At 42.3% G+C, this 22,638-nt stretch overlaps 1 protein-coding gene across 1 annotated transcript in view; it reads right to left on the minus strand.

Annotated features, from left to right (window-relative positions):
- Positions 1-22,638, minus strand: part of ULK4 (unc-51 like kinase 4) — a 771,869-nt gene that overhangs the window by 280,873 nt on the left and 468,358 nt on the right. Inside the window, exon 32 of the mRNA XM_075827083.1 lies at positions 16,912-17,017. Within this exon, the coding sequence (XP_075683198.1) occupies positions 16,912-17,017 (106 nt within the window). The remainder of the gene's footprint in view (positions 1-16,911; positions 17,018-22,638) is intronic.

The raw sequence follows: 22,638 nt of genomic DNA on the forward strand, positions 1-22,638 counted from the left end.
GCTCCTCACCTTTTTCTTGCACAATTTTCACAGAGATTACTATTTGGAATGACAAAGGAACAAACACTATATCTACACTAATATATAGTTTACATCTACGTAAAATGTAGAATTTCTTTGCAAATACTTTGCTTAACTTATTTGGGAAGATGGTGATGGTTCCTAAACTAGCGTAGTCTAAAATTGAGTCATCTGACTACAAAGAAGTAACATGCAATGTGGCATCTACATATTATAGACATGAAGTCAAAGTATAAGGAAGTCGAGGGAAATACCACATAGGTTAGGAAAATCTAAGGACACTACCAAAGTGCAATCTATAATGCAAGAGACAAAGCAGAAATGTTATTGTCTCAAGTAGTAATACGTTTCAGGATAACTGGGTCCCCTTTTTCAGGCCTTGTAGTATAGTGGAATACTGTATATAAGGGTGTGACTCCTTCCACTTTGTATGCTATTATTGTAATGTCGGGGTAGGGAGACAGACATGTGAGCCCTAATCTACCCGCCACTCAGTCCCTGCCTACTTGCACGGCCCGTCCTAGGCGATGGCGTACAACTGGGCGACGGTCCCTACGCTCAATAAGTGCACGACAAACAGACGAGGTTACACAGAAGCTAAGGGAAATGGGGCAGTTGCCCACAGCAACACCGTGAGCAACAAGAGTAGTGAACGAGCCGAGTCAAACCAGGAGTGTACGAGGTACCAAATGTAGAGCAGGAGAGTAGTCAGTAAAGCCAGGGTCAAATTGAAGCAGAGGTCAATAGTACAAGCAGGAACAGCAGAGCCAGGAAAAAGGACAGAATCACAGGCAAAGGAAAAGCAGGAAATGAAGGTATAAATAGACCGAGGGCAAGTGCTAGCTCCGTCTGGCCAGGCTGTGATAGGTTCTCCCACTCCTCAGCCTACCAGCCTGATTGGTAGCAGATCGAGTCACTCTATCAGACCTAGGAGCAGATGTAGACTGATTAATCACGGGCGTCGACACAGAAGCTGTGTCTGGTAAATCCTTTACAGTACCCCCCCCTTTTATGAGGGACCACTGGACCCTTCCTAGGTGGACCTGGCCTATTGGGGAACCGAAGATGGAACCTTCTGAGCAATACCTCAGCGTGAATATCCCGGGCGGGTACTCAAGTCCTCTCCTCAGGCCCGTATCCTCTCCAATGGACCAGGTACTGGAGGGAACCTTGGACCATCCTGCTATCCACAATCTTGGCCACCTCGAATTCTACCCCTTCAGAGGTGAGAACAGGGACCGGAGGTTTCCTCGAGGTAGCCAAGGACGGGGAGCAGCGTTTGAGGAGGGAGGCATGAAACACGTCGTGTATTTAAAAAGACGGGGGTAACTCCAGCCGGAAGGAGACAGGGTTAAGGACCTCAAAGACCTTGTACGGCCCTATGTACCGGGGAGCAAATTTTTTGGACAGAACTTTAAGCTGCTAATTTTTTGAAGATAGCCACACCTGATCCCCGACCACAAACAAGGGGTTGCCAGAACGTCTTCTATCTGCCTGAGTCTTTTGTATGCTCTGGGACGCCTCTAGGTTCTTCTGAACCTGGGCCCAGACTGTGCACAGTTCCCGATGAACTTCATCTACCTCGGGATTGTTGGAACCACCAGGTGAAACGCAGGAGAACCGTGGATTAAACCCAAAATTACAGGAAAACGGAGAGACCCCTGACGAGTTACTGACTCGGTTATTAAGGGAAAATTCGGTGAGGGGAATGAAGGAGACTCAATCATATTGACAGTCGGAGAAAAAACACCTTAAATATTGTTCTAGAGACTGATTAGTCCTCTCAGTTTGGCCATTAGTTTCAGAATGGCAGGTGGAGGAGAAGGACAGATCAATCTCCAACTTTTTACAGAAGGCTCTCCAAAACAATGAAACAAATTGTACCCCTCTGTCAGAAACAATATTGACAGGAACCCCATGGAGACGCAGGATGTGTTTGACAAACAAGGTAGCTAACGTCTTGGCATTGGGTAGTTTCTTGAGGAGCACAAAGTGGCACATCTTACTGAAGCGGTCTACTACAACCCACACCACCGACTTGCCTTGAGATGGAGGCAGATCGGTGATAAAATCCATGGAGATATGGGTCCAAGGTCTCTGGGGAATGGGCAAAGAACGTAGTAAGCCCGCTGGTTGGGATTTGGGAGTCTTGGACCTAGCACAAATTTCACAAGCGGCGACGTAGGCCTTAACGTCTTTAGGCAACCCAGGCCACCAATAGTTTCTAGCAATGAGGTGCTTGGTACCCAGGATTTTCCCTGAGTACCGTTAGCCGGAATTGCAGGGGAACAAACAGCTTGTTCTCAGGAAGGTTCCCGGGAGCTGAACCTTGATCAGCCGCAATTTCGGAGACTAAGTCAGAATCAACAGAGGAAATGATTATACCTGGGGGCAAAACACAAGCAGGATCTTCCTCCGAAGGAGGGCTGGCCATGAAGCTACGCGACAGTGCATCAGCTTTAATATTTTTAGACCCAGCCCTATAGGTGACCACAAAGTTGAATCTAGTAAAAAAACAATGCCCATCGAGCTTGTCTCGGGTTTAGCCTCCGGGCAGATTCTAGGAAAACCAGATTCTTGTGGTCGGTAAGGACAGTTACCTGCTGCATAGCCCCCTCCAAGAAGTGGCGCCACTCTTCAAATGCCCATTTGATGGCCAAAAGTTCGCGGTTGCCCACGTCATAGTTACTCTGTGGGCGAGAACTTCCTAGAGAAGTAGGCACAGGGAAGGAGATGGTTGAGGGACCTGGTACCCTGGGACAAGACAGCACCCACTCCCACCTTGGAGGCGTCAACCTCCACAATGAATGGCTCCATTTGGTTAGGCTGAATCAGCACTGGGGCAGAGGTAAAGCACTTCTTAAGGATCTCATAAGCCTAGACCGCCTCTGGAGGCCAGTGGAGGAGGTCAGCACCCTTGCGAGTAAGATCCGTAAGAGGCTTAGCGATGACTGAGCTGTTAGCAATAAATCTCCTGTAATAATTAGCAAACCCCAGGAAGCACTGTAACGCCTTCAGGGAGGCAGGTTGGACACATTCAGCCACAGCCTGAACCTTGGCAAGATCCATGCGGAATTCATTAGGAGTGAGGATTTGACCCAAAAATGGTATCTCCTGCACCCCAAAGACACATATTTCGGATTTAGCAAAGAGTTTGTTTTCCCGAAGGGCCTGGAACACCTTCCTGACATGCTCAATGTGGGACGACCAGTCCTTGGAAAACACAAGTATGTCAACAAGGTACACTACAAAAAATACCCCCAGGTAGTCTCTTAAAATCTCATTTATGAAATTCTGGAAGACCGCGGGAGCATTACACAACCCAAAGGGCATGATGAGGTATTCTAAATTACCTTCGGGCGTGTTAAACGCAGTCTTCCACTCATCCCCTTCTCTGATTTGGATAAAGTTATAAGCCCCCCGAAGATCAAACTTAGAGAACCATTGGGCCCCCTGAACCTGATTGAAGAGATCAGGAATCAAAGGAAGGGGATACTGGTTCCTTACAGTGACCTTATTCAAGTTTCGGTAATCGATGCACGGCCTAAGATCACCATCCTTCTTCCCTACGAAGAAGAAGCCAGCACCTACCGGAGAAGTAGAGGGGCGAATGTAACCCTTGGCCAGGCTTTCCTGGATATATTCTCTCATGGCCTCACGTTCGGGACAAGAGAGATTAAAAATCCTACCCTTAGGGAGCTTAGCTCCTGGTACCAAATCGATTGCGCAATCGTATTCTCTATGAGGAGGTAACACTTCGGAGGCCTTTTTAGAAAAAACATCAGCGAAGTCCTGAATAAACTCAGGTAGAGTGTTCACCTCCTCAGGGAGAGAAATAAAATTAACAGAAAAACATGACATCATGCATTCATTACCCCATTTGGTAAGATCCCTAGCATTCCAGTTAAACGTGGGATTATGCATCTGCAACCACGGAAGGCCTAAAACCAAATCGGACGATAATCCCTGCATCACCAGTACAGAGCACTGCTTCAAATGAATGGAGCCAACAATGAGTTCAAAAATAGGAGTATGCTGTGTAAAATAACCATTAGCAAGTGGAGTGGAGTCGATACCCACTACCGGGACACGTTTAGGCAAATCAATCAATGGCATAGCTAGAGACATAGCAAATTCCACAGACATAATATTAGCAGTAGACCCTGAATCCACGAAGGCACTGCCGGTGGCAGACCTACTCTCAAAAGAGACCTGAAAGGGAAGCAAGATCTTATTAGGTTTCATATTTACGCAAAATACCTGTGCGCCCAAGCGACCTCCCTAGTGGTCACTTAGGCGCGGAAGTTTTCCGGCTGGAGTATTCTTACGCCTAGGACAGTCATTCACTTGATGCTTGTCATCCCCACAGTAGAAGCAGAGACCATTTTTCCTGCGGAGCTCTCTGCGTTGTTGGGGAGACACGGAGGCCCCGAGTTGCATTGGTTCATCAGAGTTTTTCGTGGAAGAACGAAGCAACGGAACCTCGGGAGCCATCATAGGGGAGCCAGAGGAGAAGGCACAAAAACGTTCAAGTCGTCGTTCCCTGAGACGTCGGTCCAGACGTACCGCTAAAGTCATAACCTGATCTAGAGAGTCAGAAGAGGGATAGCTAACTAACAGGTCTTTCCGGGCGTTCGACAGACCCAATCTAAACTGGCACCTCAAGGCAGGGTCATTCCACCGAGAAGCTACACACCACTTCCTAAAGTCAGAACAGTACTCCTCAACGGGTCTCTTACCCTTACGTAAGGTCACCAGCTGACTCTCGGCAAAGGCAGTCTGGTCAGTCTCGTTATAGATGAGCCCGAGAGCAGAAAAAAAAAAGGTCAACAGAGGAAAGTTCAGGGGCGTCAGGAGCCAAGGAGAAGGCCCATTCTTGGGGGGCGTCCTGGAGCCGGGACATAATTATACCCACTCGCTGGCTCTCAGAACCTGAGGAGTGGGGCCTTAGACAGAAATAAAGCCTACAACTCTCCTGAAAGGAGAAAAAAGTCTTCCGGTCCCCTGAGAACCGGTCAGGCAACTTGAGGTGGAGTTCAAGAGGTGAGGTGGAGGGCACTACCTGGGTAGCATCACGCTGGTTGCACCTCTGAGCCAGGTCTTGAACCTGTAGGTAGAGACCCTGCATTTGCTGAGGCAGGGCCTCAAGGGGGTGCATAGTGTGTCAGCGACCAGGGTAGAAAAGGTATATGGGCCTGTGATTATGTAATGTCGGGGTAGGGAGATAGACAGGTGAGCCCTAATCTACCCGCCACTCAGTCCTTGCCTACTTGCACGGCCCGTCCTAGGCGACGGCGTACAACTTGGCGACGGTCCCTACGCTCAATAAGTGCACGACAAACAGACGAGGGTACACAGAAGCTAAGGGAAATGGGGCAGTTGCCCACGGCAACACCGTGAGCAACAAGAGTAGTGAATGAGCCGAGTCAAACCAGGAGTGTACGAGGTACCAAACGCAGAGCAGGAGAGTAGTCAGTAAAGCCAGGGTCAAATTGAAGCAGAGGTCAATAGTACAAGCAGGAACAGCAGAGCCAGGAAAAAGGACAGAATCACAGGCAAAGGAAAAGCAGGAAATGAAGGTATAAATAGACCGAGGGCGGGAGCTAGCTCCGTCTGGCCAGGCTGTGATAGGTTCTCCCACTCCTCAGCCTACCAGCCTGATTGGTAGCAGATCGAGTCACTCTATCAGACCTAGGAGCAAATGCAGACTGATTAATCACGGACGTGGACACAGAAGCTGTGTCTGGTAAATCCTTTACAATTACAAAGTATGGAGCCGAAACTGCAAACTGCTTATATTTGGCTATTTCCATTTTAATTAAAGACATAAGACAGAATGTGGGTTTTACGCAGGAGTTTTTCTTAGCAGCAGGAGAAGAAGTAATTTACATAGATGCGTGACATTTAATATAATTTTTTTTATGTTTAGTTAATATTTTGTTTTTTTTAGTTAACATTAGCTATGAAATTTACCTGTCATGGGGAATAAAAACCATACCTATAATGCAGTCCAGTGGCATCCTGCCACGCTGTTGCGTGAAACAGTTGATGATTTGTTGCACTATTCTTCCACGAAGGCTCCCCGGGCTTTAAGTTAAGCCTTTTTGGTAAATATGCTGTTTTCATTTTGTGTATTAAATCCAGTGTTTATTGAACATTTACTTGACTTTGAAGGTATTTATATTGTTCACAATCGATCACTAGTAGCCCATTATGCTACAGACATAAAGGGGTATTTCCATCTCAGACATTTATGGCATATCCGCCTTTGAGACCCACACCTATCTGAAGAACTGGGCCCCTGACTTTCATTAGCCCTGGTGAGGCAGAAGCATCCTGACAGAGAGTGAATTCAGAGGTTGCCGTGTATGTGCATTACTTTTTCCATTCAATTCTATGGGGGTTACAGAAACAGCGAACAACCATGTTGGCCCCCTCTCAGGCCCTGACAGGGGTTGGGGCACCCCTGTTCTTAAGATAGGTTCGGGTCCCTGAGGTGGGATGCACAACTATCAAAAATTTATGGCATATCCTGTTAGATATGAACACCCCCTAAAAGACCAGCATAACTAGCATGAAAAAAAACACAGAATTATTTTATGAAATACGACACCAAAACAGCATTGATGGTTTCTTTCTTGGATGGCTTAGTATATATAGGACTAAGTAAGGAACTTTTTTTTATTTCCCCTGTCTGATCTACAGTACATTATTGGTATCTATATTGCCAACTTGATATTGTTTTTCCATTATACCTATTGTTAGATAGGATCGTTTTGTACATGTTCTGCTTTAAAGACTTGGTGTTTTTGTTATTTTTTTTTAATCTAGTAAGCGAATAAAAATAATTGTTTAGATTGCTATGGTTGAGTGTTATGCTTTCTCCTATCTTGCTCTACTACATGGGTTCCCCTTTGTGCAGAACATCTCATGTATGCCTAGTAGTAGTTATGCTGCGGTTTGCATTACTACATTTCAATTTACTATCAATAATGAGGAGGCTCATTCCCGACTCTGCTATGGGGCCCTATGAATTCCAGTTACACATTTGTTTTTACAAAAAATGTTTTAATCTTTCTCTATCTACAGTATCTCTCTCTTCCTTTGTATCTACAGTATCTATCATTATCATTCTATCATTTCTATCTCTCATTTCTATCCATCTATAAATCTATCACAATAGATTAATGGTATCAATACTTCAGACAAAGTAACATTTAAGTGTGATTTTATTGTGATAAATGCTCCTCTTTATGAACATACTGTGTGGATGGTTACAATTGAGAAGTATTAAAAATGCAGTTTTACATCCCTATCATCATGTATCATTTTCAAAGTCTACTGGGACATTAGGATTCTTACTGACATGGGAAAATACTAAGTGCGTAGCTTGATAAGAACGGTCATTTCACATTTATGTGAATGCAGTTTTTCCTCCCTAAAGTCTGAGTATTAATAAGTAGATGTGGTGTCCTGAGACACTATATTCTACAACAAGAATACTAAAATTTGTATTAAATAGTAAAAATTACTTTAAGTAAGAATGTGTACATAATCTGAAGCTTTATACCAAACTGTCTAAAGTGTGATGATACCAGCAGAACAGATCGCTGTAAAATATAATGGCACCATAAAATATTTCAGTGGTACAGCTTTATTCTATGGAATAAGACTTGCCATGCTTTATGCTACTCGCATCAGAAAAAATAAATATTGCAAATCTAATAGAAATATAATTTAGATATTAAAAAGCTTATAGACCCCTAGCGGAGAAATAAAAAAAAACCCTCTTACATTTATAAATTCTTTTTTTTAAACTGGTTTTCAGAGATTGAGACCTGCCCTTAAACATGCCCACAATAAAAGAAAAACTTTCAAATATACTTAATTCTAAACTGTTCCTTCATCTGTGGCCCTCCTATCTCATGTAACCGATTTTCTATTATAATTCCAGCAGGGAGACCTGACGCCCATAGTAATGTCACATGACCACAGCAGCCAATTACTGCAGACCACAGTGACGGACATCTCTGCGCTGGAATCTAATTCAGATGACTGGCAGCAGGGGACCATAGTACAGAATAAATAAGGTAAGTATAGTTAAAAATGTATTTTTCAATTGTACATTAAGGGGACTTTCAAAAATTCATCAGAATCCCAGAAAACCTCTATAATATTAGAAAAATAACTATAACTCACTCTGTTGTGTTTATTTCTATTGCAGCTCTCAATATCCTAAATTTATCACTAAGCTTGTTTAGATTTCACATTAACATCAAGCTGTACTTACACACATCAATGCCAATCTGTGGAAAAGTCTATTATACTCAGGAACATGTCATATTGAAAACGTACATTATGCTTTGTATTACCAAAATAACGTCCTGTAGACTAGAGTACACACACATTATCGATTGCAGCATACAAACATTATGCCCACCAATGCCCACATATAGGCCCAGCTACCAAACAAACAGACTGAAACGTCTAATTATTAGAAACAGAATAAAATTTGACGTTCTTCAATCATGTGCCGGTTACGACCTGGTAATGATTGAGTGTTAACTATGGGAAAGGTTAATGGCTGTTAGTGGATTTGGTGCCCTGAAGCAATTTGGATCAATGATCCAAAAACAAACCTTTACTGTAACGAACCATCATAAGAACTCTGAGAACTACAATACCAGGCATATGGTGTAAACACAAAATATAGTTTCTTAACCCCTTCCCGACATTTGTCGTAAGTATACGACATGGAAAGCCAGTGCTTCCCACACAATGTTGTATACTTACACCAAATGTTTGACACCGGTTCAGAAGCTGAGCAGGTACCATCATCGCCGGATCTCAGCTGTATCTTACAGCTGACATCCGGCTGTAATGGCGGGGACCGAAATTAGCTTCGATCCCCAACATTAACCCCTTCAATGTAGCGTTCAAACGTGATCGCTACATTTAAGCTGTTTGCAGCTCATCGGAACCCCAGCAATGAAATTGCCATGGTTCTGGTGGCTGCAATGACAACCGGAGGCCTAATACTGGCCTCCTGGTCTGCCTAGCACGGAAGCCCGTCAAGATCCGCCCGGCGGCGGAGCCTGATCGGCTTCCGTAGCTGCCGGCAAGATGGCGCCGGCTCAGGAGCTGATCCGGCGTCATCAGCGGTGGAAGTCAGCTGTATGTTACAGCTGACATCCACCTGTAATGGCAAGAACCGGAGCTAGCTCCGATCCCTGCCATTAAACCCTTTGATGCAGCAATCGAAAGCGATTGCTGCATCGTAGCGGTTACTAGCAAATCGCCAGCCCTGACAGGCAATCAGGACTGGCGACTGCTGCCATGGCAACAGGGGACACAATGGCCTCCTGCTCTGCCATTACGGAAGCCGATGTAGGCCCCGTCGGGAGGCAAAGACTAATCGGCTTGCTATCAGTAAATAACTGACAGATCTAATACATTGCACTACGTAGGTAGCGCAATGTATTAGAAAAAAATAAATCTGACAGTTAGACCGTCAAGTCCCCTAATGGGACTTGAGAAAAAGTGTAAAAAAAAAAAAGAATAAAAAAGTGTTAAAAAAAAAAAGTGAAAAACAATAAACATTTGAAAACAATAAAAGCTTCAAGTAATAAAATAAAACCCAATCGCCCTTTTTCTCTTATCAAGTCCTTTATTATAGAAAAATAATAATAAACCATATGTATTTGGTACCACAGTAACCGTAACGAGCTGAGGTATCAAAATATTATATTATTTATTGCACGCGGTGAACAGCGTAAAAAAAAAACGTAAAAAACATTACCAGAGTTTCTGTTTTTTGGTCACTTTGCCCTACAAATATTGGAATAAAAAGTGATCAAAAAGTCGCACATATCCAAAATTGGTACCTATAAAAACTATAGCTCGTCTCAAAAAAAGTTAAAAAGTTATGATTCTCACATCTTGGCGAAAGAAAAAATACATTCTTTTTACAAAAGTAATTTTATTGTGCAAAAAGTTGTAAAACATAAAAAAGTTCTATAAATTAGGTATCGCCGGAATTGCAGAATAAAGGTAACATGTAATTTATAAAGCGTGGTGAACGCTGTATAAAAAAACCTAAAAAAACTATGCCAGAATTGCGTTTTTTTGTTTACATGGCTTCCCAAAAAATAGGATAAAAGGTGATCAGAAAGTCGCATGTACCCTAAAATGGTACCAATAATAACTACAGCTCGTCCCGCAAAAAAAAGCCCTCATACCACTACATCTATGAAAAAATAAACTTAGTTATGGCTCTAATAAGTCAGGAAATAAAAAATATGCAGTTGTGCAGCCCGAGGGGAATATTTCTTCTGTTTCAAGAAGCGATTTATCAAGGACCTAAAATTAGGGAACCAGTAAGAGGAGAGCCCAAACATATCTGCTAGAAGCGAGGGTGCCCATATTATACCAGGACAACACTTTTCCAGCAAAATTCCCCAAACTGCAAAGGTGCGGAGTGTGGACCAAAAGGGGGATAAGAAAGGACGCCATATATTAATGCGACACTGGCCTGTGCAGAAAGGATTGCTTCACAGCGTAACACACATCTATGGATCATTTTATTGTTTACCCCATTATTATACCACCTGACTATACCCCTGATATACTCTGCCCAGCTTACATATGCCCCCACATTATAAACGGAAACACCAGCAATACTCAAACAAATCAAAATCCACGCTCCAAAAGCCAAATGGCGCTCCCTCCGCTCTGAACCCTACGGCGTGCCCAAACAGCAGTTTCCTTCCACATATATGGCATCGCCATACCCGGGAGAACCCTTTTAACAATTTTTGGGGTGTGTGTCTCCAGTGGCATAAGCTGGGCATGACATACTTGCCACTGAATGGTATATCTAGGGAAAAATATAAAATTTTAAACTGCCACATCCGCAGCGCATTCATTTATGTAAAAGACCTGTGGGGTGAAAACGCTCACTACACCCCTTAATAAATGCCTTGAGGTGTGTAGTTTCCAAATGGGGTCACTTCTCAGGGGTTTCTTTTTATTATTTCACATCTGAGCCTCTGCAGTTGTGAACCAATACTTTGTAAATCGCCAAATTAGGCCTCAATTTTACATGGTACTCTTTCACTCCTGAGCCTGGTCGAATGTCCAGGCAAAAGATTAGGGCCACATGTAGGGTATTTCTAAAACCGGGAAACACCGCATAACAATTAGAGGGCTGTCTTGTTATGGTGGCACAACCTGGGCACCACATATTGGCATATCTATGGAAAAAATCCCATTTTCACTCTGCAACATCGAGTGCACACTAATTTCTACCTGCAGGGTTAAAATGCTTACTACACCCCTAGGTAAATGCATTGAGGGGTGTAGTTTCCAAAATTGGGTCACTTCTGGGGGGGTTTCCACTGTTTTGGGCCCACAGGCGCCCAGAAACCAAACCAGCAACATTTGCACTCCAAATGGCGCTCCTTCCCTTATGAGCCCTGCCGTGTGCCCAAACTGCCCCAAATGACCACATATGGGGTATTGCCGTACTCGGGAGAAATTGCTTTACAAATGTTGGGTTCTTTTTTTCCTTTATTTGTTGAGAAAATGAAAAATTTTGCGCTAAAGCTACGTCTTATTGAAGAAAAAGGATTGTTTTTATTTTCACTGCCCAATTCTAATAAATTCTATGAAACATCTGTGGGGTCAAAATGCTTACTACACCCATAGATGAATTCCTCAAGAGGTGTAGTTTCCTAAATAGAGTCACTTTTTGGGCGTTCATTGTTTTGTCCCCTCAGGGGCTTTGCAAATGTGACATGGCCTCTGCAAACCATTCCTGCTAAATGTGATCTCTAAAAGCCAAATAGTGCTCTTTCCATTCTGAGCCCTGCCGTGTGTCCAAACAGCCGTTTATTACCACATGTGGGGTATTGTTTTACTCGGGAGAAATTGCTTTACAAATTTTGCTGTGCTTTTTCTCCTTCAGTCCTTGTGGAAATGAAAAAAAATTAGCTAAACCTACATAGATTTTTATTTTCAGGGCCTACTTCCAATAATTTCTGCAAAAAAACTGTGGGGTCAAAACGCTCACTATACCCCTAGATAATTTCCTCAATGGGTGTAGTCTCCAAAATGGGGTCCCTTGTGGGGGGTTTCCACTGTTTTGTCCCCTCAGGGGCTTTGTAAATGTGACATGGCCTCCGCAAACCATTCCTGCTAATTGTGAACTCAAAAAGCCAAATGGCGCTCCATCCCTTCTAAGCCCTGCCGTGTGTCCAAACATCCGTTTATTACCACATGTGGGGTATTGTTTTACTCGGGAGAAATTGCTTTACAAATTTTACGGTGCTTTTTCTCCTTTTGTCCTTGTGGAAATGAGAAAAAATTTGCTAAACCTACATTTTCTTTGGAAAATTTTAGATTGTAATTTTCAGGGCCTACTTCCAATAATTTCTGCAAAAAACCTGTGGGGTCAAAACGCTCACTATACCCCTAGATAATTTCCTTGAGGTGTGTAGTTTCCCAAATGGGGTCACTTTTGGGGGATTTTAACTGTTTTGGCACCGCAAGAGCCCTTCAAACCTGACATGGTGCCTAAAATATATTCTAATAAAAATAAGGCCCCAAAATCCTCTAGGTGCTTCTTTGCTTCTGAGGCCGGTGCTTCAGTCCAGTAGCATGCTACGGCCACATGTGGGATATTTCCAAAAACTGCAGAACCTGGGCAATAAATATTGAGTTGCATTTCTCTGGTAAAACCTTCTGTGTTATAAAAAAAGATTGTATTAAAAATTTATTTCTGCAAAAAAAGATGAAATTTGTACATTTCACCTCTACTTTGCTTTAATTCCTGTGAAACGTCTAAAGGGTTAAGAAACTTTCTAAATGCTGTTTTGCATACTTTGAGGGGTGACGTTTTTAAAATGGGGTGATTTTTTGGGCATTTCTAATATATAAGGCCCTCAAAGCCACTTCACATCTGAACTGGCCCCTGTAAAAATACCCTTTTGAAATTTTCTTGAAAATGTGAGAAATTGCTGCTAAAGTTCAAAGCCTTGTAACGTCCTAGAAAAATAAAAGGATGTTAAAAAAAACATTCCAATCTAAAGTAGACATATGGGGATGTTAATTAGGAACAATTTTGTGTGTTATAACTGCCTGTCTTACAAGCAGATACATTTAAATTGAGAAAAATGCTAATTTTTGCCATTTTCCGCAAAATTTTGGTGTTTTTCGCAATTAAATACTGAACATATAGAGCAAATTTTGCCAGTAACATAAAGTCCAATGTGTCACGAGAAAACATTCTCAGAATCGCTTGGATAAGTAAAAGCATTCTGAAGTTATTACCACATAAAGTGAAACATGTCAGATTTGAAAAATGAGGCTCTGTCAGGAAGGTCAAAAGTGGCCAAAGAGGGAAGGGGTTAATGATCATTTTATTTATTGATCAAAAAAAGTTGTCTAATATGGGAAAAGTAATGTATGGAAAAATGTAATTGTCCCCTCACTATGTTACATTCAACAGCAACAACTGTAACCAAACTTTTCTCACAACTGGAGAGCAGTCTTTTATATCACTGTGGAGGAATTTTGTCTCACTCCTCTTTGTAGAATTGCTTCAATTCTGCCATGGTGGAGTGCTTTCCAACTTGAACAGCTAAGATTATTGTCTACATTGTGTACAACTGAATTGCACTGGCGCTTAGGGCAGATACAGACGGACGTTGCGTTTTTGCGCGCGCAAAAACCATTTGACAGCTGCGTGTGTCATCCGTGTATGATGCGCGGCTGCGTGATTTTCGCGCAGCCGCCATCATAGAGATGAGGCTAGTCGACGCCCGTCACTGTCCAAGGTGCTGAAAGAGCTAACTGATCGGCAGTAACTCTTTCAGCACCCTCGACAGTGAATGCCGAACACAATATACAGCAACCTGTTAAAAAAAAAGAAAAAGTTCGTACTTACCGAGAACTTCCCGGCCGTTGCCTTGGTGACGCGTCCTTGGTGACGCACCTCTCTTGACATCGGGCCCCACCTCCCTGGATGACGCGGCAGTCCATGTGACCGCTGCAGCCTGTGCTTGGCCTGTGATTGGCTGGAGCTGTCACTTGGACTGAATTGTCATCCCGGGAGGTCAGACTGGAGGAAGAAGCCGGGAGTTATCGGTAAGTCAGAACTTCGGTTTTTTTTACAGGTTCATGTTGATTGGGATCGGTAGTCACTGTCCATAGTGCTGAAACAGTTTAACTCTATCAGCACCCTGGACAGTGACTATCTCCGGACGTCGCGTACCGGAAATTTTTTTGCCGGGTTCGGCCAAAACGAGCTCGGCCGAACCCGGTGAAGTTCGGTTCGATTGTCCGGGTTCGCTCATCTCAAAGATACTCCATTTGGATGTTTGGAAACAGAAAAGCACGTGGTGCTTTTCTGGTTACATTCATCCTTTTGACAGCTGGTGCGCTGTTTCAGTCGCTTCGCACGGAAGTGCTTCCGTGCGACCTGCGTGGTTTTCACGCACCCATTGACTTCAATGGGTGCGTGATGCGCGAAATACGCAGAGATATTGAACCTGTTGCGCTTTTTGCGCAGCTGACAAACGCTGCGCAAAAAGCACGGACTGTCTGTACTGCCCCATAGACTTGTATTGGTCTGTGCGTGGCGCGTGAAAACCACGCGGCCCGCACGGACCGAATACACGCTCGTGTGAATCCCCCCTTAAATTCATGGACTGATGACTAGTCATTCTCCATTAGAATTTTGCAGCAGAGATAAGAATTCAAAGTTCTGTCCTTACACCGTCACAGTACTACCACCACATTTGAGTGTTAGTATGATATTCTTATTATAAAATGTGGTGGTTTCAAATTAATAGCAGATGTCTATTAAAACATTTGAATTATGACTTATCAGTCCACACAACATCTCTATCGGGGTCATCAAGGTGTTTTTTGCACGTATGAGACAAGCCTTTATGTTTATCTTGTTGGGCAATGGTTTTCGTCTTGCAATTCTTCCATGCATACCAGTTTTGCCCCATCTTTTTCTAATGGAGAAATTATGAACGCTGACCTTATCCGATGTGAGCAGACCTGTGGTTCCTTCGATTTTTATCTGGGTTCTCAAGTGATTTCCTGGATGAGTTGTAGGCATGCCCCTTCTGGGAAGATTCAGAAGTGTTTCTTCAATTGTAGATAACAGCTCTCATTGTGGTTCACTGGTAGTCCAGAGCGTTTCCAGACAGATAGTAATCTTTCCAGACTGATATATTTCAATAACTGCCTCTCACCGCTTAATGAATTTTCTTTTATTCTGGAATAACCCACTTCACGTTGCTGAAAAGGTTGTAAAGTTTTTGAAGCCAAAGCCAAGAGTGGATTAAAAAAAAAAAAAAAAAGAAGAAAGGACTGAGGTTTCTCTTCTTTTTGAATCCGCTCTTGGCTTTAGCTTAAAAAACTGCATCCAAAAACCTGAACGTGGAAACTCACCTTACATAAGTGACGTTTAGACTCAACATGGCTGGCAGTAATCAAGCCTGGGTACGACCAATTGAAACTCATTATCAAATAAATCTAGTGTACTGTGGCAATGCACTTTTCACAAAGGACCAATTGAAGTTGGATAACCTTTTTCCTTTAATAAAGGAAATTATTTACTGCATGGCACAGAATATTAAGAAGTCAACCTTTCATATGATAGGTAAATAAAACGGAGCAATAAAAATATTAAATAAGAGTACCTTTCAAGATAACAGGATTAGTAACCTGGAATTTAAATTCGCCGTGTCCGCAGGATGGACATACCAAATGTGCAGATGCACAGGGGTCCAGTAGATTGGACCCAAGGTCACCTTAAAAGTAGCTTCTTAGTGCCTGTTCACATCACCGTTGCCCTTCCGTTGAGGGGTTCCGTCGGAAGTTTCTGTCGGGTTAACCCCTCAACGCAAAGGCAAACGGAAACCTAAGCTTACGTTTCCCTCACCATTGATATCAATGGTGACAGAAACCTAGTTAATGGTTTCCGTCTGTCACCGTTGTGACAGGGTTCTGTTGTTCTTGACGGAACCAATAGAGCAGTCGACTGCGCTATTGATTCCGTCAAAACTGTCTATTTTATTGCATGTAAAAGAGTGAGCTAATGAATTGCACAGGGGCACTCTGCTATCTGTGTCCAACTGTGACCTTGTCACTTTTACTACGAATATCTCTATACAACCATAGGTGTTCATCACATTCATATAGTGTTAATAATTTAAAAAAAAAAAAAGCATATTTACATTTTAAAGGGATTGGCCACTTCATAAAAATATTTCCTAAGAGGCACCAAACTGTATTATTGTGGCACATAAATCTGTATATCTCATCTCCGCTTGACCAAGAATTGGCTTTATAAACACTGTGTCCGCGTCCATAGCACCCAAGATGTCGGGTGTATCTCCTGTATCTGCACAAGTGTTTGACGCGTTCAGTTACTGCTCTGCGTCTGCACAGAAGAGGATGCAGCCAGAAACGGCCTAGAAAGTTGTAATGTTGGTACATCAGATGACCGGCACCATCTCGGGTGCTATGGATGCGAACGCAGAGCATATATGGGCAACCGGGGGCCTTCTAGTAGGATGACCTTTACAGATTTATCTGCCAAAACTACATAATTTAGGGCCTTTTAGGAAATATTTTTTTATAAAGTGGCCAACCCCTTTAATGGAAATAATAATAATGTTAAAAGTTAACCCAATAAGCTCAGATACTCAGCAACTAAAAATTAATTAATTTTCGTATGTAACATCAACCACAGAATTTGACCTGTGATTTCTATTATATAACAATGTTTGCAGAAAGTCCATGATCATCATATTGTCACCACAGACCTACTTTATTTCCCAAAAACACATGAATTACATATGGAGTACTTACCCTGATCATAGAGAAGCTTCATGTTTGTATCTTTATGAGCAACCAAGTTGTATAATAAAGATATCACATTTTGGATAACATTTCCAAGCACATTATCTTGATGTGTCTGCAATAAACAAATTATACACAATGAGCACATCACATTGTCTATGTTCATGTAATTGTATTACGTCTAATTACTGCTGCAATATAGTGGAGTCTTCCATACAGAACATTATAAAGATGGTGACCCGACTGCCGGTGTACAATCCTAGCAGTCACATAAATCTGAAATCTGTCTTTTATTAAACAGGAACAGTTTTGCAGATACGTTCCATACTTGAGGAAGATAAATTATTCTTTTACCGCCTTCCACCTCTGGGTTTAATTATTTCTGAAGCATGTAAGGAGAGAGATTTATTTACAAACACCAACATGACAATATCCTTTATTCATGTCTAAGTAACCACATAATAAATGGAATAGTAAAAAAAGGTATCAAAGCCAGTCCATATAAAAAACAAAAGATAAAGCTATTAAGACACGCACGCCTTGATAAATGATAGATGGCAATGTGCGTGGATAGCGCCTTCAGACAGTGTCATTAATTTGTCACTCAAGACAAGTGCATTGTCCAATTCACAAAGAGGTATGCAACATAAATTCTAACGTGTAATTGTGTTTAGTTAGGAGGCATGCAGGGAATTCATATAATTGCAGCACTTTCAAGAAAACGTTCAGCATCATCCACAGAATTTGCTTAACCCCTTAATGATCAGCCTATTTTTAACCTTAACCGCTTCAGGACTGAGCCTATTTTGGCCTTGTGGACGCAGCCAATTTTTTCAAATCTGACATGTGTCCCTTTATGTGGTAATAACTGGGAAATGCTTTTACCTATTCAAGCGATTCTGAGATTGTTTTCTCGTGACATATTGTACTGTATGTTAGTGGAAAAATTTGATCAATAAATTCAGTATTTGTTTGTGAAAATCACCAAACTTTAGAGAAAATTTGCAAAAATTAGCATTTGTCTAAATTTAAATGTGTCTGCTTGTAAGACAGATAGTAATACCACACACAATAGTTACTAATTAACATCCCCCATATGTCTACTTTATGTTAGCATCGTTTTTTGAACATCCTTTTTTTTTCTAGGACGTTACAAGGCTTAGAACTTTAGCAGCAATTTCTCACATTTTCAAGAAAATTTCCAAAACCTATTTTTATAGGTACCAGTTCAGTTCTGAAGTGGCTTTGAGGGCCTTATATATTAGAAACCCCCATAAGTCACCTAATTTTAAAAACTGCACCCCTCAAAGTATTCAATACAGCATTTAGAAAGTTTCTTAACCCTTTAGGTGTGTCACAGGAATTAAAGCAAAGTAGAGGGGAATTTTACAGATTTCTATTTTTTGGCGGAAAATCAATTTTAATAAAAAAAATTCTGGAACATAAAAAGGTTTTACCAGAGAAACGCAACTCAAACTTTATTGCCCAGATTCTGCAGTTTTTAGAAATATCTCACATGTGGCCCTAGTGTGGTAATGGACTGAAGCACCGGCCTCCGAAGAAAAAGGAGCACCTAGAGGATTTTGGGGCCTCCATTTTATTAGAATATATTTTAGGCACCATGTCAGGTTTGAAGAGGTCTTGTAGTGCCAAAACAGTGGAAACACCCCCAAAAAGACACCATTTGACAAACTACACCCTTCAATGAATTTATCAAGGTGTATAGTGAGCATTTTAACCACACAGGTTTTTTGCTGAATTTAGTGGAATTAGTCCGTAAAAATTAAAATCTAATTTTACAAGGAATAAAGAAGAAAAAGCACCCCAAGATTTGTAAAGCAATTTCTCCTGATTACAGCAATACCCCATATGTGGTAATAAACGTCTGTTTGGACACACAGCGGGGCTCAGAAGAGAAGGAGCGCTATTTGGCTTTTGGAGATCAAGTTTACTCAATTGGTTTTCGGGTGTCATGTCGCATTTGCAAAGCCCCTGAGGGACCAAAACAGTGGACATCCCACAGAAGTGACCCCATTTGGGAAACTACAGCCCTAAAAATAATTTATCTAGGGGTATAGTGAGCATCCCATAGGTTTTTTGCTGAATTTTGTGTAATTAAACTTCTATTGTTTTTTTATTCTTTTTTTTACGGTGTTCATTGTGCGCTATAAATTACATATTCAATTTATTCTGTGGGTCGATGCGATTACGGCGATACCATATGTAGATAGGTTTTTTATGTTATACGGTGTTTGCACGATAAAATCACGGTGTCGCCATATTCTAAAAGCCACTGTAATGATGGGGGTAGGGAAACAGACAAGTGAGCCCTAATCTACCCGCCACTCAGTCCCTGCCTACTTGCAACGACCCGCCCTAGGCGACGGGGTACAACTTGGCGACGGTCCCTACGCTCAATAAGTGCACGACAGACAAACAGACAAGGGTATACAGAAGCGAAGGGAAATGGGGCAGTTGCCCACGGCAACACCGTGAGCAACAAGAGTGGTGAACGAGCCGAGTCAAACCAGGAGTGTACGAGGTACCAAACGCAGAGCAGGAGAGTAGTGAACAAGCCGAGTCAAACCAGGAGTGTACGAGGTACTAAACGCAGAGCAGGAGAGTAGTCAGTAAGCCAGGGTCAATATGAAGAAGGGTCAAATAGTTCAGAAGCTGCAGCAGGGCCAGGAAACCAAACGAGAAGAATCACAAGCAAGGAGGAACAGGAAAGGCAGGTATAAATAGACAGAGGGCGGGAGCTAGCTCCGTCTGGCCAGGCTGTGATAGGCTCTCCCACTCCTAAGCCTGCCATCCTGAGTGGTGGAAGATGGAGTCAGTCTCACAGACATAGAAGCAGGTGCAGACTGATTACCTATGGGTGTTGACACAGAAGCTGTGCCTGGCAGATCCTTTACAGCCACAACTTTTTTGTTTTTCTATAAGGAAAGCTGTGTGAGAGCTTGTTTTTTGCAGAACAAACTGTAGTTTTTAACGGTAACATTTTTGGGTACATGCGACTTTTTGATCCCTATTTATAAAATTATTTGGGAGCGGAAGTGACTAAAAATAGCTATTCAGGTATCGTTTTTTTTTTGTTTTTTTTATGGCGGTCACCGTGCGGGATAAATAACATTATATTTTTATAGTTCAGGCCGTTACGGATGCGGCGATACCAATTATGCATAGTTTTGTTTTGTTTTTTCATTTTTTCTAATAATAAAGGACTTTATAAAGGGAAAAAGGGTGATTTTTAAATTTTGTTATTTTGACATTTAACTTTTGTAAATTTTTTTAAAACTTTTTTTAACTTTTGTTTTTTAGTCCCACTAGCGACTTGAAGATCCAATTGTTGGATCATTATTATAATACCCTGCAATACTTGTGTATTGCAGGGTATTATACCTGTCAGTTTCACACTGACAGGAGGCATATTAGGTCCTGCCTCTGGCAGGACGTAATCGCCTTCAATAGATGGCAGGCCGGAAGCCTTTGTTAGGCTTCCGGTTGCCATAGCAATCGCCCCCAGCAACAATTGGCCCCTGCAATCGCGTAGCGGGGTGCCGATGTTGCTATAACAACTTAAATGCGGCGGTCACTATTGACTGCCGCATTTAAGGGGTTAATTGGTTCGGATCACCGCTGTGATCCGAACCGATGTTTTCCCCCAGTACTAAGGCTGCTAGTAGCAGCCTGTACTGGGAGATGCCGGGCTGCGGGGAGCGCCTGTGTGCTCTGTTAGGAGCACACGTAGATTAACGGGCTGCAGGCACAAGGACAAGCTCTGCAGCCCATTAATCTACGTGGGGTTGTCAGGAAGGGGTTGATGGCCAAGATATTTTTTGCGTTTTTCCATCGTCACATTCCAAGAGCTATACATTTTTTATTTTTGCGTCAACATAGCTGTATAAGGTCTTGTTTTTTGCTGGACAAGTTGTATTTTTTAATTGCACCATTTTGGGGTACATATAATTTATTGATTAACTTTTATTAACTTTTTGGGGCGGTAATGGAAAAAAACCCATACATTTCGCCACTCTTTTTTGCGTCTTAGATTTAAGCCGTTTACTGTGTGGTACAAATAACACAACTTTATTCAGTGGGTCATTACGATTGTGGCGATACCAAATTTATATAACTTTTGTAGGTTTTACTACTTTTACACAGTAAAAACACTTTTTTTCAAAATTATTTGTTTTTGTGTCGCCATGTTTTAAGAACCATAATTGTTTTATTTTTATGCCGATGCAGTTGTACGAGGGCTTGTTGAAATCAATCCCGCCCGTTAGAGCAGGTGTCCGGCTGTCTTTAGACCGCCCTTCACCTACTTTAGCCGGCACAGGACATCCGTGAGAGACTTATGTCAGAGCGGCGTGAAAAGGCGGCACTCTGGCATAAGTACCCTTAACGGCCGCCGTGAAAAGCCGTTTTGGCGGTCGTTAAGGGGTTAAACTAAAATGGATTTGTATTAGTAAATACAGTAAACTTCCCTCTGTTCAGTTTGTTTTCTGGACCATTGAGGTTCCAAACTTTAAAGTTGGGCAGACTAATGGAAGTTTTAAAGATTTTTTTTGCCTATAGTGCAGCATAAGCCATTAGTAAAGAATAATTTAGAGGCTCTTGCGTATGCCTTGTATATACCCGTTTTAGTTGATGTGATCTTATTGGGTTGTCTGCCATCTTAATTCCTTCATCCCCTCCGATATGATTCTCCTAAGACGTTTAAATTACATCAAAGGCCTAAATCTGAACACCCTCCTAAACTGTAGCACATAAATAGTGCTGGAGTACAATGAAATAGCATTGTTTTGTCTGGTGGCGATCTGCTGCTGTAACATAAGTCATACTACCTATAATCCTAATCAGATGCTCTTCAAAAATAATTTCAGTTTCAGCATAGGAAGCTGATAATTAAAAGTTCTCCAAATTTCCAATATACTTTAGGTGTCAATTCCTCCCATTTTTCAGATTCACAGCTGTGATACACATACTGTAACTGTAATCAGTTCTACACTGTGTGTCCATCAGTTCTACACTGTGTGTCCATCAGATGACCAGGACAAATTCTCTCTCTCTGGAAGTACACAAACAAGGTTAATACAGCAAGCAGAGATAATAAAAACAAAACAAACTAATTTAAAGGAACAGTGTCACCCCAAAAAATTTTTTAATATGTTAAAGATGTTAGTGCTTTATTAAAAACGTTTGGATTAATTTGTGTGTTACTTTTTTTTATTTTGACACTTTTTCTTCCCTATGGGGGCTGCCATTTTTTTTTCCATTTCTGTATGTGTCGATTAACGACACATACAGACATGGAATACGGCAGCTCCAGTCCCATAGGGACTTGAACGGGGCCCGTTCCATCCACTATCGTGTACGCCGCTGTGTGGGAACGGCGCATGCGCCGCTCCCACACAGTTCAATTTGAAATGCGCGCCGTCCGGCGCCATTTTCCTGTGGACCGGAAGTCGCGGCCGGACAGTAAGATTACTACTTCCGGTCGCGGCTTCCGGACTTGTGCACATGGAGCAGCGGCAGCAGACGGAGCGGATGGACCGGAGGGAGCGGCGGCGACTGGAGCAGGTAAGTTATTTCTATGTATGTTCGTGTTTCAGTGTGTTTACTACTGTATGTTAACCTTCTACACTGTGTGTTAGCTCAAAAAATGGCGACACACAGTGTAGGAGGTTAGACCGTTCAAACCCCTCGTTTCTCCCGGCACTAGCCAGGATAAAG

Source organism: Rhinoderma darwinii, chromosome 5, assembly GCF_050947455.1.
Source record: "Rhinoderma darwinii isolate aRhiDar2 chromosome 5, aRhiDar2.hap1, whole genome shotgun sequence".
NCBI lineage: Eukaryota > Metazoa > Chordata > Amphibia > Anura > Rhinodermatidae > Rhinoderma > Rhinoderma darwinii.